Below are 17,059 nucleotides of genomic sequence, written 5' to 3' on the forward strand. Positions count from 1 at the left end.
TATTAAATATTAAATTAAAGTTGGGATTTGGTTGAAAAAAAAAAAAAAAAAAAAAAATTGTTTTTTTATTATGAGCTATTTATTTCCCAAAATAAAAAAAAAAAAGTGAAATAAAAGTATTATTGGAAAAAAAAAAAATAAAAATAAAAATAAAAACTAATTCAATGATAACATTGTTGTAAATCAATAATTTTAATAAAAATAATAAAGTTTTTTTTTTTTTTTAATTTTTACAACTTAAACTAAAATGTTCTTTTTTTTTTTTTTTTTTTTTTAATTTTACAACAAAATTTATTTTTTTATTTCATATTTTTATTTTTATTTTTTTATTTTTTTTTTTTTTTTTTTTTTATTGCTTGAAAAAATCTCTTTTGAATTTTTTAATTTGAAACACAGTAACCGAATAAAGATTTTTTTTTTCGTCTTTCAAAAAAAAAAATAAAATACAATAAATAATAAAAAGTAAACAATTCAATTAAAAAAATAATAAATAATAAATGTCAAATAAAAAATAAAATAATAAAAATAACTAAACGAATAACATTTTAAAAATAAATAACATAAAAAAATAAAATAAAATAAAAAATAAATGTTTAAAAAATAAAAAAAAATTAAAAATCTAAAAATAAATTGTTTAAATAAATAAATAAATAATAAAAAAAAAAATAATAAAAAAATAAAATATCCAAGAAATAAGACTTACCATAATGAGAAGGTAAGAAAAAAAAAAAAAAAGATATTAATCTCTTAAACAACAAAGTATATTTATTGTTTTTTTTTCTAATTATTTTTAAATAATAATAATAATAATAATAATAGAATTTATAAAGTTAATTATTTTACAAGAAATAAATCAATAGTTTTCATAATATTAGTATCATTTATAGTTTTATTTAAATTTCAATATGATGTTATTAAATTAAGTGAACAATTACAAAAAGAAAAGATTATCAGTTCACAAAAACAAATAGAATTGGAAGAACTTGGTTCGTATATAAATTTGTTGGAAAGAAGATTTATAGAATTAGGTGGTGACAGTGAAAATTGGGGTTGTAAAAGAAGTAGTAACAATAGACCTCAATTAATCTCGAGTAGTGATAATTACAATGATGATGATTATGATGGTGGTGATTATTACTATGATGAATATATTGAAGATGATAATATTAAGTTATTATCATTAGAAACAATGATGAGAATTCAAGAATTAAAATATGATCCAAATATTGTACAATCACCAAGATGTATAAAAGAAGCCAATTCAATTAAATTAATGTGTTCAAAATTTAAATATAATTATAGAACTAAATATAATTTTATTGGTATTCATGATCAATTAAATAATACATCACCAATAAAATCAAAATTTTCATCATTTGAAAATGGCAGTGGTGTTGGTGCTGGTGGTGCTAGTGATGATGATATTAAAGATTCAAATTTATTAATTTTAAGAAATCCATCAAGTGGTGTTTCAAATTTTAAAGTTTCAAAAAGAGCAAAACTTTCATTTGAAGAAGTATTGATCGATGTTAATGATGTTTATATTGCACCAAGTTTTGGTAGTAGTTGGGGTGATTTTAATGGTGATGGTTGGATTGATCTTTATATTGGTAATCATTATTGGCCATCTAGATTATTTTTAAATGAAAATGGTACATCATTTAGAGATGTTTCATCAAATTATATAAAAGGATATGATAAAATGAAATTTTTGGATAAACATGCCTCAGCATGGGCTGATTTTAATAAAGATGGAAATTTAGATCTATTAGAGACAACAGGTGCAAAGTACGGTACAAGTTCATTACCAAATAATTTATATGTTAATTATGGTGGTGGTGGTACTGGTGGTGGTACTTCTAATTCAAGTGGAGATTCTCCCCAATTTTGGTCAGAAGAAGCTGTAAAAAGATCAATTGATTATCCATTTGCAAGAGGTAGAACTATAACATGGTTAGATTATGATAGTGATGGTGAGTTGGATGCATTTGTATCTTCACAGAAAAGATCGGATGGTAAGGGTGATAGTGCACTTTTTAGACAAAAAAAAGGTGGCCAATTCTTTGATGTTAGTAAATTCGTTGGTATGAATATAGTTACAATGATTCTATTCGTTAGACAAACTGATTTAGATAATGATGGTGAATTGGAACTATTGTTAATAAGTTACACATTTCCATTCAAAGTTTACCATACCAATAGAGATGACCCATATAAAGCATTCACCGATGTAACCTCATCCTTTTTTCCATTGAATACTGATGAAGTTGAGAAACATCAAGTTGCAATTGAAAATTCCACAATTAGATGGGTACCTTCTTCGGCTAAAACTGGTTTAATATCAATTGTTAGTGATTTGGCATTTGGTGATATGGATGGTAATGGTTGGCAAGATGTTATCATCGCTAGGAATTATCATGGTACTTGTATAGTTTCCATCTATTATAATCATGGATTATATGAGAATGATAAAGAGAGAATTCAAGATCAACCAGGTATTAGAAAATCTTCGAAATTAAAATGGAAACTTTTAGATATCTATAGTGATAATACCACCAAATGCGGTTCATTGGTAGTTGCCGATTTCAATAATGACTTCAATTTAGACATTTATTTAGTCACTCATCTAACTCACTCAAATTCACCCAATGTAATGATTTTCAATGATGGTGATGGTGGTAATTTCTCAATTAGGGCTGATGGTGTCGGTGCTGGTGGTTCAACATTTGGTAAAGGTGAATCAGTAACAATGGCAGATTATAACAATGATGGTTACTTGGATTTACTAGTTACCAATGGTAAAGGTTCACCACCCTTTGATGTTGGTCCAGTTCAATTATTTAAAAATTTAAATTCCGGTAGAAATTGGTTAGAGATTGAATTGATTGGTATTAATGAGAATGCTCATGGTTTTGGTTCAAGAATTACAATCACTGCTTGTAAAAAAACTCAATTTCGTGATGTTGAATCAGGTGTTCACTTTTCAGCTCAAAACTCTTTTCGAACTCATTTCGGTCTTAATTTTTGTCCAAAAATTACTGAAATTAAAATTTATTGGCAACGTTCAAAACAATATCAAATCTTAAAAAATATTAATCCAAATCAAATTTTAAAAATTACTGAAGATGTTTTTTAGTTAAATAAAAACAAAAAATAATAATAATAAAAGTGAATATATGAATTATATATTTTAAAATACAAAATCAAATATCAAATTTTAAAAAATTACTTAAGATGTTTATTCTTTTTTTTTTTTTTTTTATATAAACAATTTGTAAAAAAAAGATAAATCTAAAAATTTCATTTTTATTTTTATTTTTTTTTTTTTTTTTTTTTTAATCCCACAAAATTCTGATTCGGTTAAAAAAATGAAAAAAAAAAAAAAAAAAAAAAAAAAAAAAAAAAAAAAAAAATTTTCGTTTTTTAATTTTTTTTTTTTTTATTTTATTTTTTATTTTATTTTTTTATTTTTATAATTTTTTCGTCTTTTTTGTTATTGTTATTATTTAATAATAATAATAAATAAATAAATAAATAAAATGACAAGTAAAATTGTATCAGTTAATCCATTAATTAAACCAGTTGAAAACTGTTTTGAAGAGATGAAAGTTCAATTATCACTTCAATTACCACCAATGGATACACAAAGTCTTTGTAGTGGTACAAAATCAATGTTAGATCGTTTAGTATTTAAATATAAAACTGAATTAGGTGGTATCATCATTTCATATTATGATGTAATTCACACTGATAAAGAAGCAAAAATATTTTATGATTCACCGTATCTTGGTATGAATATTCATGTTAAATTTTTAGTTTTCAAACCATTTAAAGATCAAATTTTAAGTAAAGTATCAAAAATTTAAAATAAATAATAAATAATAAAAATAATACTAATTTTATTTTTTATTATTATAGATGGTGTCGTTAAAAGAGTTTCAACAACACATATTTCTTTATTAGTATTTGGTACAATTTCAGCATCAATTCCAAAATCAAATATTCCAAAATCATTTGCATTTGATCATAGTTCAAATATGTTTATGAATAAACAAACAAAAGCAACCATCTCTGTTGGTACTAAAATTGCATTCAAAGTTATTGAGTAAGTGTTTGTTTATTATTCAAAATAATTAATTAATTCATTTCTCCCATACATACATACATACATAATATTAACATTTTATTAACTATTAATTATTTATAGTGTAAGCGCAGATAGACATAATATTGGAATTCAAGGTGATATGACAGATTTAACATCAACTGGTATAATAGGATTTGATGAGAATCAATCATTACAATTTGGATCACAATATGAAACACCAAATAAAAATGTAAAGAATAATAAATATAATAATAATAATAATAATAATAATAATGGAAATAATAATACTACTTTAATAAATACTGAAAATAATAATAATATAACTAAATTTGATGACGACTCAGAAAAAGAATCTGAAGAAGAACCAAAGCCAATTATCATAAAAGAAGAACCAAAAATAGTTTCAGTTAAAGTTGAATCCAAAAAGGTCGTCGTTAAAGAAGAAGAACAAAAATCATCAAAGAAAGATAAAGATATTAAAAAAGAAAAAGAATCTAAAAAGAGAAAGAAAGATTCCAGTGATGAAAGTGACGAAAGTGAAGAAGATAAAAAGAAAAAATCAACTAAAAAAGAAAAAGAATCATCTTCAAAAAAGTCAAGTAAAAAAGTAAAAGTTGAATCATCATCAGAATCAAGTGAAGATGAAAAAGAAAAAAAGAAAAAGAAAAAGAAATAAATAATAATTTTAAAAATAAATAAATAAATTTAAAATAAAAAAAAAAAAATTTAAAAAATTACTTTCAATTTATTGAGGGTGTGTTTGCAATTTCCAGTTTTTTAAGGGATTTAATTTTCTGGTTAAATCTGGATTAATGAAAAAAAAAAAAAAAAAAAAAAGAAAAAAAATATAAAAAAATAAATAAGTAAATATAAAACGAGGAAATAGTAATTTAATTTCATAGAAAAAACAATGAATTTAATTAATTATTTTGATTTTAAAAACATATTAAAAAATAAAAAAATAGTTTTAAAAAAAAATAAATTTTATAAAAAAAAAAAAAAAAGTGGTGGGTTGACCCACTTTTTGATTTTTATTGAAAAAAAAAAAAAAAAAAAAAAAAAAAAAAAAAATCAATTTTTTTTTTTAAAAATTTTTTTTAATTTTTTTTTTTTTTTTTTTTGGTTTTTTTGGTTTTTTTTTTTTTTGATATTAATTTTTTTTTTAAATTGTATATTATTCACTTCATATTTATTTTTTTTTTTTTTTCATATATATTATTTATTAAAAGATGACAGAAAAGCAATTAAGTTGTTGTCTCGATTTAATGAGACGTTTACCACCATCTCAAATTGAAGATAATTTAGCAGGTCTCCTTGATCTTGTCCCAGATCTCACTGAAGACCTTTTATCATCAATTGATCAACCACTCAAGGTTGCTTATGATGCAGTTTCAAAAAAAGATTATTTATTATGTGATTACAATAGAGATGCTGATTCATACAGGTAAGTTTATTAATAAAACAAAAAAAAAAAAAAAAAAAAAAAAAAAAAAAAAAAAAAAAAAAAAAAAAAAAAAAATTAGATTTTCTTATGGACAACTTTCTAATAATCATTTTTCTTTATTTTAAATTTTTAGATCACCATGGTCAAACAAATATGATCCACCATTAAGTGGTGCATGTTATCCATCATCAAAATTAAGAGATATTGAAGTTCAAGCTAATGAAATTTTTGAAATTTATCTTAACTTATATTTTGAAGGTGGTGTTTCATCTGTTTATTGTTGGGATCTCGATGATAATTTCGCTGCTGTAGTTTTAATGAAAAAAAGTAATTTATTATTATAATGATAATGTTTTTATTAGTTGTTTTATTAGTTTTATAAATTAAATATTAACTTCGTTTTTTTATTTTTATTTTTATTTTTTTTTTAAATTTTAGCTCAAGATCAATCTAAAAAAGGTCAACCAATGAGAGGTACTTGGGATTCAATTCATGTTGTTGAAGTTAAACTTGGAAAGAAAGATAAAGCAGTCTACAAATTAACATCAACTGTTATGTTATCAATTGAAACCGATAATGATAACACTGGTAAAGTAAATCTTGCTGGTAGTTTAACTAGACAAGACGAAAAAGAATACACATTCAATGAAGTTGATACACATTGTGTAAACATTGGTAAAATGGTTGAAGATATGGAATCTAAATTAAGACAAACCTTAGAAACCATTTACTTTGGTAAAACAAAAGAAGTCGTAAACACCCTCCGTAACGCCACCGGTAACTCTGAATTAGAAAAGAGAAAGAACCTTTCCAACCAAATTGGTTCCGCTATCGGAAACAGAGGTTAAATAAATTAAATATTCATCTTCAATATTATTTTTCTTTTTTTTTTTTTTCTCTTTTTCCAAAAAAAAAAACTAAAAAAAGAAATAAGAAAAAAAAAAAAAAAAAAAAAAAAAAAAAAAAAAAAAAATTAAAATGTGTTTTTATAATAACAAAAATAATATCTATTCAAATATTACAATTTTTTTTTATTTTTTTTGTATAACAATAAATAAAAATGTAGTTTTAATAAAAAATAAAAAAAAAAAAAAAAAAAAAAAAAAAAAAAAAAAAAAAAAAAAAAACAATTCCAACAACATTATATCTATTTTTTATTTTTTTTTAAATAAATCTTAAGATCATCATTTTTTTTTTTACATATTTTATTACTATTTTTTTTTTTTTTTTGTCTTCACCCCCCAAATAACACCAAATTATCAATTTCATACCACTAAAACAAATTATCAATTTTTCCCCCCACCCACACCATTTAATTATTTTTATTTTATTTTATTTTTTTTAATGGCATATAATTTCCAAATTTATAAATAATGTGTTTAATTTAATTATAATTTTAATTTTTTTTATTATATTTTTTAATAAAAAACAGAGAACTAAGTTTACCACAACAAGTGTAAATAATTTTAATAAAATTACACACTTTCAGACCGTCAGACATTAATGTCAAATATAACCACCACAAAAGTCGCATAAATAATATAAAGAATAAACCCAAGTATTTGGGTATGTAATTACATAAAAAAAAAAAGATTGTTTCTTTGTTATTCTTTATTTATTATTATCTATTATTAATTTTATTTTATTTTTTTTTTTATTAATTTTTTTTTTTATTTTTTTTTTTATTATTTATGATTTCATTAATATTATTTGTTTTAAAAAAAAAAATAAATATAATTATTATATTTCATATTTTTATTAATAATAAAAAATAAAATAAAATAAAATAAAATAAATAAAATAAAATAAATAAATAATAATTATTATTAATAATAATTTTAAAATTAAAAAAAAAAATAATTTAATTTTTAATTTTTAAAAATAGTAATATTATTTATTTATTAATTTATTTATTTATTTAAATAGAGTCAAAAATGATGGATGAAAATAATAATAATAATAATAATAATAATAATAATAATAATAATATTAATAATAATAATAGTGGATCAGAAGAAGGAGTTTATACACCAGAATCAACAAATAGTGATTATAGTGTTTATTCATCAATTGATAGTACTACCGCTCATTTATTAGATAAAAATCAAATACCATTATTAAGAGATGTTGAAATAGAAAATAAAGATGATTTATATAATTTATTAGAAATATCTGGTAATAAAGAACAAGATGAAGTATTTATAAAGAAATTTGGTTTAAAATCAATGTAAAATATACAATTAAATAAATATATTTTGGAAATTATTATTAAATCATTTATTTTACTAATTAATTAATTAATTATTTATTTTTATTTTATTATAGTGGAACATTTGGAGGAATTTGTTTATTAATTGGTAATTGTACAGGACCTGGTATGGTTAATATAAGTTATGAATTTCAACAAGGTGGTTGGATATTAACATTTATTGGATATTTATTAATGTTGATTTTAAGTAGTTTGGCAGGTTTATTCATAATTGAATCAATGTCAACAATACCTGGAAATAGTAAATTCCAATTAAGAGTAGAGTTTACAATGATATGTAGATTTTATTTTGGAAAGTTTGGTTATATATTATCACAAATTTTTATAAATGCTAGTTTATTAATTTCAAATATAGCTTCAATTATAATTTGTGCACAAGTTATGGATAGTATAATATTATTTATTTTTAAAAAAACATGTGGAGTTTCATTTACAAATGGGTGGATTTGCATTGGTGAAGTAGATATCATCACTGTTGAACAGTCTTCACCATTCTCTGAATACATGTTTTTCACGTTGGGTTATTTATCGATTATAGCCATTATTGTACCATTAGGATTCTTAAATTTAAATGATAATATAATAATTCAAGTAGCATGTGTTGGTATAATGTTGGTGATTGTTGGTAGCTGGATTGTGATTTTCATTATGTTGGGTTTGCATGCGGATAATTTGCCACCCATTGGCACAATGGGCGGTATTTCACAAATTATGGGTAATTGTATGTTCAATTATGCATATATTACAACTATACCATCATGGGTGAATGAATCAAAGCCAAGTGTGAATGTGAAGAAATCAATATGGATATCATCATCAATTTCAACGGCGATATTCATATTGGTGGGGGTCTTAGGGGGGTTGGCATTTGCAAATATGTCTACTGAATCTGATATATTAAGTTTAATCAATTCAAGTAATCGTTCAAATTTATTTTCAAAATTTACAGTTTATTTATTCCCTTTTATAGTACTAGCATCGAGTATACCTGTATTTAGTATTATTGTACGTTATAATTTAACTCAGAATAGGTTATTGTCACCTTGTTATGCTAATTTCATAGCGATATTGTTACCCTGGATTATTGTAATACCATTTCAAACTGGAAGTTGGTTAAATAATATTTCAAATTATTCAAGTTTATTCTTTGGTTCAATTGCGAATTTTATAATACCATTTGCATTATATTTAAAATCAATTCAATTTAAAAATACAAATCATTCAAATCTTTCTACTGATCAAAAATTAATTTTAACTGAAATATCTTATGAAACTGTTGATTGGGAAGAAAATAATTATATTATTACTCATTTTAAAACTTTTTCATTTTTCCCAGCAAAATATTCAAAATTAATAGCTCAATTGTCTTTATCATTACTTTGTATTTTAATTCCAATAGTAATAATATCAAATTTTTATTTTATTTAATTATTTTTATAGAAATTTAAAAAAAATAAAATTATAAATAAGAAAAAAAAAATATTAAAATAATTATTAATAAATAATTATCAAAAAAAATAAAAAAAAATAAAAAATTTGTATGATCAATAAGTTAAGGGTGTTTTTATTTAAACATTGTAATTTAATTATAATTGAAGGGTTTTTTTTTAAAAAATAATTTAAATTCTAATTTACTATATATAGTTTAAAACAACTTCTTTGGGATGGATTTCGCCTTCTTATAAGAACATTGATGTAACCTAGGTATTTTGAATTTTTTAAAATTGTTATAGTTTCAGTGAACGGTAATATTATTATTAAAAAAAATAAAAGAAAAAAAAAAATAACTTACTTTTTTTTTGAAGGTGATATTATTGATTTATGAAAACAAAAGTTTTATAGTATTAAAAAAACAACATTCATTACGACAATATTTAAAAATGATTGATTTTCATATTGATTGAGTTGTTGTTTTTTTTTGTTGAACTATAATCTACTGAGTTGTGATTGATTAATATTCTTTTTTTTTCATATTTTTTTTTTTTTTTTTTTTTTTTTTTTTATGATTTTGAAAAGAGGTAATACCCAGGAATTACAATATTCTAATTAGCACATTTACCTTCTAAACACTTGACATAATAAATTAATATTACATGTTTGAAGTTTCTTTTTTATCAAAAAAGAATGTAAATGAGGAGTGGTCGGTCGTTTCCTCGATTAGGATGAGAGGCATGTCTGACTCTCCAACTTTGCCCACTTTAACTGATTACAGCACGATCACCCACTAATGATGCTTCATTGTATATGTGAATGATAAGGCTTCAAACCACCCAGCGTACAATGAAAATGTAAAAGAAGGACAACTCCAGAAAACAAAATTTTAATTCACCTACACAAAAAGATTAAAACAAAATAGAAATTAATCCATTTTGTTTTGTTTATCTTTTAAAAAGTTGAAAAAAGATTATTGTAACTGTGATGCCCCTCCAATTATGATCCATTGGAGTAAAAATCTTTGTAATACTCTTTAAACCCTCTTTAATTAATCTTAAAAAAAAAATTTTAAAAAAATACTTTTAAATTGAAATTAAAGAATAATTAACCAATATTATGCATAGTCTCTTTTGGAATTCAATTCACCTATATATTTATATAAATAGTAAAAAAAAAAAAAAAAAAAAAAAAAAAAAAAAGTATATAAAAATTAGTATTATTTTTAATAATGTTTTTATAAATAATTAACTTTTTTTTTTGACAGTACTATTTTAATTCTTTTTTTTTTGTATATATATTTAATTCTTTTTTTTTTGTATATATTCAATTTTTATTTTTTTATTAGTTGCTGTTTTGTTAGAATTATTTTTATGAATGAAAATTAAAAAGAAAATTTTTCTTTTTTTATACTTTTTTTTTCTTTTTTTTTTTTTTTTATATTCATACCAAGTTTGGATGAGATTATTATAAACCAAAAAGGAATTCAGATCATTAAAATTTTTTTTTTTTCATTTTTTTTTTGTTTTCATTTTTACTCTTTTTAATGATGGATCAATAAATTCCTGTTTTGGTTTTTGTTTCCTATTCAGGAAAATAAAAAAACAAAGGGTTAATTTTTTTTTTTTTTTTTATTTTTGGTTTTTTTTTTTTTAATTTGATTTCTATTTTTAGAAATTATTATATTTTTTTTATTTTTTTTTATTGATTTTATTTTATGGTCACCACTTTATAATAGTGTATTTTATTTAATAATAGTAATAATTTATTTAATTTAATTAGTTTAATATAAATAAATTAATAAAATTTCAACTAATGATAACGAGGATAACTGGTCAACAAAATAATAATAATAATAATAATGAAACAATCACATTAACTGTGAACAACAACAGAAATTGCAATTACAACAAAAACAATAGGTATAAATAAAATTTAAAAAAGATTAAAGTTTTTTTTTTTTTTCTTTATTTAGTTTTAAAATTTAAAAAAAAAAAAAAAAAAAAAAAAAAAAAAAAAAAAAAAAGAAATTTTTGGTATATATATTTGTTTTTATTTTGTTTTTTTTTATTTTTTTATTTTTTTTTTTTTAAAATTGTTTTTCAGATTCTAATTCAATTTGAATTGTTTTATCTGAACAAATTGAATCTAAATAATCGATAATGTCATTTCTAAATTTTAAATTTTTATTCTTATGGTGATGTTCCCTATTTAAAAGTTTATCTCTTTTTAAAACATCTGTAAAAATTTTTCTTAACACTTGACAATCTGTTCCCTCAATTGGTTCTAAATTTGAATCTAATGGGTGAGGTGAACAGTATTTCTTAAACATTGAATTTAACATTAAATGATCTTCATTGTTTTGAAATTTGTGATTTTCTCCAATTAAATGATTTAGTTCTCTCCATTTATGGCATTGTTCTCTTGATAGTTTTGTTTTTACAAAATTATTATTATTTAATATTATTAATAATAAAATTATTAAAATAAAAAATTTATCCATTTTTTTTATTTTTCTATTTTTTTATTTTTTATTCATTTAAATTTATTCTTTTAAATAAAAAAAAAAAAAAAAAACATAAAATAATTTATTTTCATTTCTAAATTTAAATTTATTCACTTAAAAAAAAAAAAAAAAAAAAAAAAAAAAAAAAAAATAGAATCTTAATTTCTTTTTTTAGAAAAAAAAATTCTTTTTTTAAATTATTTAAAAAAAAATAAAAAAATAAAAAAAAAATTTAAATTTAAATTTAAAAAATATATTAAAATTTAAAAATTATAATTGAAACAAAACTAAAAAAAAAAGGTGATTAAAAAAAAAAAAATTGTAGTGATTGTTGGTCAATATTTTAAAAAAGAAAAAGGGGGAATTTCAAAAAATTCAAAAATATTACAGTTAAAAAATTTTACCTCCTTTTTTTTTAAACTTCACAAAAAAATTGGATTTTTTTTTTCTTTACTTTTTTTTTTTTTTTTTTTCCTTATCATCAAAATATTATATTTTTTATTTATGAATTTAAACACACCAAATACTTATCCATAATTTTACAAACAATTTTTATTTTTTTTTTTAATTTAATTAATTAATTTTAATTAAAAAAAATCAAAAAAAAAAAATTAAAATCAAAAAAAAAAAAAAAAATGAAAGATTATATTTCATCTCCTTTATCTCCATCAAATAAAAAGATGCCAGATAATCAAAAGTAAATATCCAAAAAATAAAATAAAAAACTTTTACTTTAAAATAAAAAATAAAAAAAAACTAATTTAATAAATTTTTATGTGTAGAATTTCACCAACAAATACACCAATTAGAAAAAAGTTATTTGAAAATACACAATCACCAATACATTTTATAAGTAATAATAATAATAATAATATTACAACGCCAGCTAAAGGATTGGCATCAGTTATTAAATTTAATAGTAGTAATTATGGAAATCATCATCATCAACATCATCATCAACATCATAATAATAATAATAATAGCACTGTTTCAGGCAGTGCCATTAAACAACATTTAAATAAATCAACATTTTCCACAAGTGGTACAACATTAACTTCATCATCAGATGCAATCTTACTTCCAGAGGATAAAGTTCCAATGAGTGTATACCTTCGTATTCGTCCACTCTCTAAAAAAGAAATTGAATCAAAAGAATCAAATTGTTTCACTGTTTTAAATACAACCTCTGTATCTATCAAATCATCAAGATCTGATTCTGATTCAAATAAATTTTCATTTTCTTCGGTTTTACCACCAAATACAACTCAACCACAACTATTTAAGTATGTAAAATAATATTAAAAAAAAAAAAAAATAATAAAAATAATAAAAAATAAAAAACTAATATTTCTTCTCTTTTTTTTTTTTTTTAATAAAAATAAAAAGAACTATTACACATCCATTAATTCAATCATTTTTAACTGGTCATAATGTACTATTATTGGCATATGGTGTAACAAATGCTGGTAAAACTTATACAGTTAGTGGAAGTAAACGTAATCCTGGTATTATTCCAAGATCATTAGATTTAATTTTCAAAAGTATTCCAAATAATTGTTTAAAAAAAACTGAAAATTTAACATTAAGTAATAATAATAATAACAGTACCAATAATAATAGTAAAGATTCAAAAGATATATTAGCTGATTCAAGTGATGATGAATATACAAAAGTTGATAATATTGATTCAAGTGATGAAGATGATTCAAATGCTAAAATTAATAGTAACCTATTAGAATCATTTTCAACAACAAATACTACAGCTACAACAAATGCAGCAGCAGCGGCATCATCAACAACAGCAACATCCAATGGTGATGTAATTCAAATATCAGACCAATTTAATTACTCAATTTGGATATCATATTATGAAATTTATAAAAAGAATATATATGATCTTTTAGATGATTCACCATCATCAAAGAAAAAACAATCATTAAAGATTGAATCTGATAATTCGGTTGTTAATATTAAAGGTTTGAAAGAGATATTGGTATCAAGTGTAGAGGATGCACGTGATATTGTTGAACAAGGTGAATCCAATAGAAAAGTTGGTGGCACTAAATTGAATGCCACAAGTAGTCGTAGTCATGCAGTACTCACAATTAAATTATTTACATCACCACGTCATATACCGAAATCCGATATTCATCCATCCCAAATTCGTTGTAGTAAACTTTGTATCATTGATTTAGCTGGTAGTGAACGTGCATCACGTACTGAAACCACTGGTGAAACTTTTAAAGAAGGCTCAAGTATTAATACATCTTTATTCACACTTGGTAAATGTATTGAAGGTTTAAAACAACAAGCATTACAACAACAACAACAACAACAACAACATTCATCAAAAAGACAATCAATCCATCATAGTAATCCAATACCATGGAGAGAATCTGATTTAACTAGAATTTGTCAAGAATATTTTTGTGGTAATGGTAAAGCATCAATGATTGTAAACGTTTCACCAAGTTCATGTGATTCTGAAGAAACTCTAAATGTTTTACGTTTTTCTGCAAGTGCAAAAGAAATTACAACTCTTTCAAAAATTAAACCAATGGTTTTTCTACCACCACCACCAACAACACCTTCAATTTCTTTAAAAAAAAGAAAATCAATGGAACAACCAATAAATAATAATAATAATAATAATAATAATAATAATAATAATGCATATTACAATATAACACAACTTCAAAATTCTGTAAATGAAATTAAAAAGAAAATTCATTTAGATAATTTATTAGCAGTTGGTCAATTACCAATAAGTAATAATAATAATAATAACAATGGTAAATTTGATTATATATCAATGGAAAAAGATCAATTATTAGATCAAATTCAAATTTATCAAAAGAAATTATCAAATTATGAAATAAAATTTGTTGAATCAGAGGTAACATTACGTGAAGAATTTAATAATGAATTAATAAAGAATTATATAGAATTGGAGAATCAATATAAGGAGAGATTAGTTAAAGAATCTCAATTAATTCATGATAGAGTTCAAAGTAAATTATCATTAATTAAAAATGTAAATATTAATCAAACTAATAAATTAAATTGTAAAATTGAAAAATTGGAATTACAACTAGAACAACAACAACAAAAAACCATGGAAGCTAATAATAAAGCTTTGGTTATTGTACCACAAACTAATAAAAGAACTGATGATGAATGGATAATTGAAATCACTGAAGTTCAAACTGAAAGAGATAATATTCAAAATAAATTAAATTCTATACTTTTTGAATTGGATGAACAAAGACAACATAATCAATTCTCTCTTGAAAGAATCCAACAATTTACATTACAAACTGAACAATTGGAAATTGAAAGAGAGAATCTACTAACAGAGATTGAATCTATGCAATCCAAAGGTCAAGAATTAATTAAATTGAGAGAATTGGAAATGATGCAATTAAAAGAATCAATGAATTCCGATGCTCAAAAAGATCGTGAAAATTTAGAGATTCAACATAATTTTGAAACTTCAAATCTAAATAATCAATTACAAATGGAAAGACAAGAGAAACTACAAATTATTGAAGAAATGAGAATGTTGAAATTAGAATTACAGCAATTTAAATCAAATCAATCAATTGAACAACAAAGAAATAATAATTTAATTAAAAATCAATATTATAATCATAATCATCCAACAGCAGCAACAGCAATGACAACAACAACACCACCAATAATGTCAACACCACCAATAATGTCAACACCAATAAAGATTTCATCAGTTGGTAAATTTAAAGCAACACCATCAAAATCATTAATTAAAAATATACTTGGTGCTCATTCAAATTCTCCATTTAAAAATGCAAATATTGAAAGTTCAGTTGGTGGTGGTTTTAAAGTTCAATTGAATATTCCAGGATCACCAATTCAATTAGCACCTGGTACTCCAAACTCTATTCAATCTCAAACTCCTGATCGTCCAATACTAGATCCAAATCAATATAGTGATAGTGGTCTATTGATGCAAGAGATCGATGATGATGACTATTTAAATATTACTGGTGGTGGTAGTGCTAATGATGGTAATTGGACCGATATAAATGTAAATGATGATAGTGCCTCTGAATATGATGATCTTAACTCCTCTTCAAAATCTTTCACTAAAAAACCAAAGAAAACTAAATCCTTTGGCACCATAAAAAGAATTAAAGCAGTCGCTATGATCCCTGCTAATATCGCTTCCTCTGCTTTAAATTCTAGTACTACAAATATTGATGAAAAAGAAAAATTAGAAAAATTAGAAAAATTGGAAAAAGAAAAAGAAAGACTAGAAAAAGAAAGATTAGAAAAAGAAAAAGAAAAAGAAAGATTAGAAAAAGAAAGAGAAAAAGAAAAAGAAAGACTAGAAAAAGAAAGAGAAAGATTAGAAAAAGAAAAAGAAAAAGAAAGAGAAAGATTAGAAAAAGAAAGAGAAAAAGAAAAAGAATCAAAACCAAAAGTTGTTAAAAAAACTACATCCTCTTCTTCTATTATATCTAAAAAACCTTCCTCAAAAACAACTTCTTCTTTAACCAATAATAATAATAATAATAATAATAATAATAATAATAATAATAATAATAATAATAATAATAATAATAATAATAATAATAAATCAATTTCACCAATTAAAACTGTACAATCACCAAACTCACCATCTCCAACTAAACTTCAACCACATTCATCACCAAATACAAACGCTAAAGAATATTTTAATCTTATGAATCCACAAGTAATTATTCATTTTAGAGAACCAGAAACCAATTTTGTACCATCTGTCACTGCCAATACAACAACTTCAACTTCAACCTCAACCTCTAAAAGCTCAAAGAAAACTTTAGACTCTTTAAAAGATACTCCTAAAAAGATTGCAAATATTTTCTCTTCAAAATCTTCAAAAGAAAAAGAAGCTTCCACCTCTAGTAAATCCTCTTCAAAAATTAGTTCTTCAACATCAACCACTTCAACAGCTCCAAAACTAAAGAGATTTGCAGCAATTACTGCAAGTCATTCAATTGAAAATGGTTCAGAATCTTCACCCATTGAAGTTGACACTCCACCAAGAATAACTAAAAAACCTCCAGTACCAATTGTTTCAAAGGTTTCATCTAAAAAAGTTTCTTCCTCCTCCTCCTCCACTTCCTCCTCCTCTTCTTCTGCCGCCACTATTAAGAGAGTAAGAAAAATTGTAAATGAAAAAAAGAATTATTTAGAAGATGACGATGATGATGTTATAACCAAAATGGCAACAGAAACTCCACGTAAAACTTTAGGACTAAGACCTCGTAATTTGATTTC

General features: G+C 22.2%; 6 protein-coding genes across 6 annotated transcripts in view; 5 read left to right on the forward strand and 1 right to left on the reverse strand.

The window, feature by feature from the left end:
- Positions 1–707: 707 nt before the first annotated feature.
- Positions 708–3,136, forward strand: DDB_G0268196 (hypothetical protein; the record flags this gene model as incomplete). The annotated part of the gene is made up of 2 exons (XM_642536.1): positions 708–715; positions 820–3,136. The coding sequence occupies 2 exons, from the start codon at positions 708–710 to the stop codon at positions 3,134–3,136; spliced, it is 2,325 nt and encodes a 774-aa protein (XP_647628.1).
- Positions 3,137–3,539: 403 nt separating this feature from the next.
- Positions 3,540–4,784, forward strand: rpa43 (RNA polymerase I subunit; the record flags this gene model as incomplete). Its single annotated transcript, XM_642537.1, has 3 exons — positions 3,540–3,846; positions 3,919–4,105; positions 4,208–4,784. 3 exons carry the CDS (start codon positions 3,540–3,542, stop codon positions 4,782–4,784), a joined length of 1,071 nt encoding a protein of 356 aa, XP_647629.1.
- Positions 4,785–5,337: 553 nt separating this feature from the next.
- On the forward strand, positions 5,338–6,400 carry acpA (subunit of heterodimeric actin capping protein cap32/34; the record flags this gene model as incomplete). Its single annotated transcript, XM_642538.1, has 3 exons — positions 5,338–5,552; positions 5,686–5,879; positions 5,991–6,400. The coding sequence occupies 3 exons, from the start codon at positions 5,338–5,340 to the stop codon at positions 6,398–6,400; spliced, it is 819 nt and encodes a 272-aa protein (XP_647630.1).
- A 1,086-nt stretch (positions 6,401–7,486) lies between these two features.
- Positions 7,487–11,039, forward strand: DDB_G0268584 (hypothetical protein; the record flags this gene model as incomplete). The annotated part of the gene is made up of 3 exons (XM_642539.1): positions 7,487–7,779; positions 7,878–9,202; positions 11,035–11,039. The coding sequence occupies 3 exons, from the start codon at positions 7,487–7,489 to the stop codon at positions 11,037–11,039; spliced, it is 1,623 nt and encodes a 540-aa protein (XP_647631.1).
- A 302-nt stretch (positions 11,040–11,341) lies between these two features.
- DDB_G0268200 (hypothetical protein) lies at positions 11,342–11,755 on the reverse strand (the record flags this gene model as incomplete). The annotated part of the gene is made up of 1 exon (XM_642540.1): positions 11,342–11,755. One exon carries the CDS (start codon positions 11,753–11,755, stop codon positions 11,342–11,344), a length of 414 nt encoding a protein of 137 aa, XP_647632.1.
- Positions 11,756–12,393: 638 nt separating this feature from the next.
- kif12 (kinesin family member 12) overlaps positions 12,394–17,059 on the forward strand; it is a gene marked incomplete at both ends in the record, with an annotated part of 4,688 nt that continues 22 nt past the window's right edge. The window contains 3 exons of the mRNA XM_642541.1: positions 12,394–12,455; positions 12,541–13,041; positions 13,145–17,059. The exon at positions 13,145–17,059 is cut by the window's right edge and continues 22 nt beyond it. Of these exons, the coding sequence (XP_647633.1) occupies positions 12,394–12,455; positions 12,541–13,041; positions 13,145–17,059 (4,478 nt within the window). The remainder of the gene's footprint in view (positions 12,456–12,540; positions 13,042–13,144) is intronic.

The sequence above is a fragment of the Dictyostelium discoideum genome (genome assembly GCF_000004695.1).
Source record: "Dictyostelium discoideum AX4 chromosome 1 chromosome, whole genome shotgun sequence".
Taxonomy (NCBI): Eukaryota; Evosea; class Eumycetozoa; order Dictyosteliales; family Dictyosteliaceae; genus Dictyostelium; species Dictyostelium discoideum.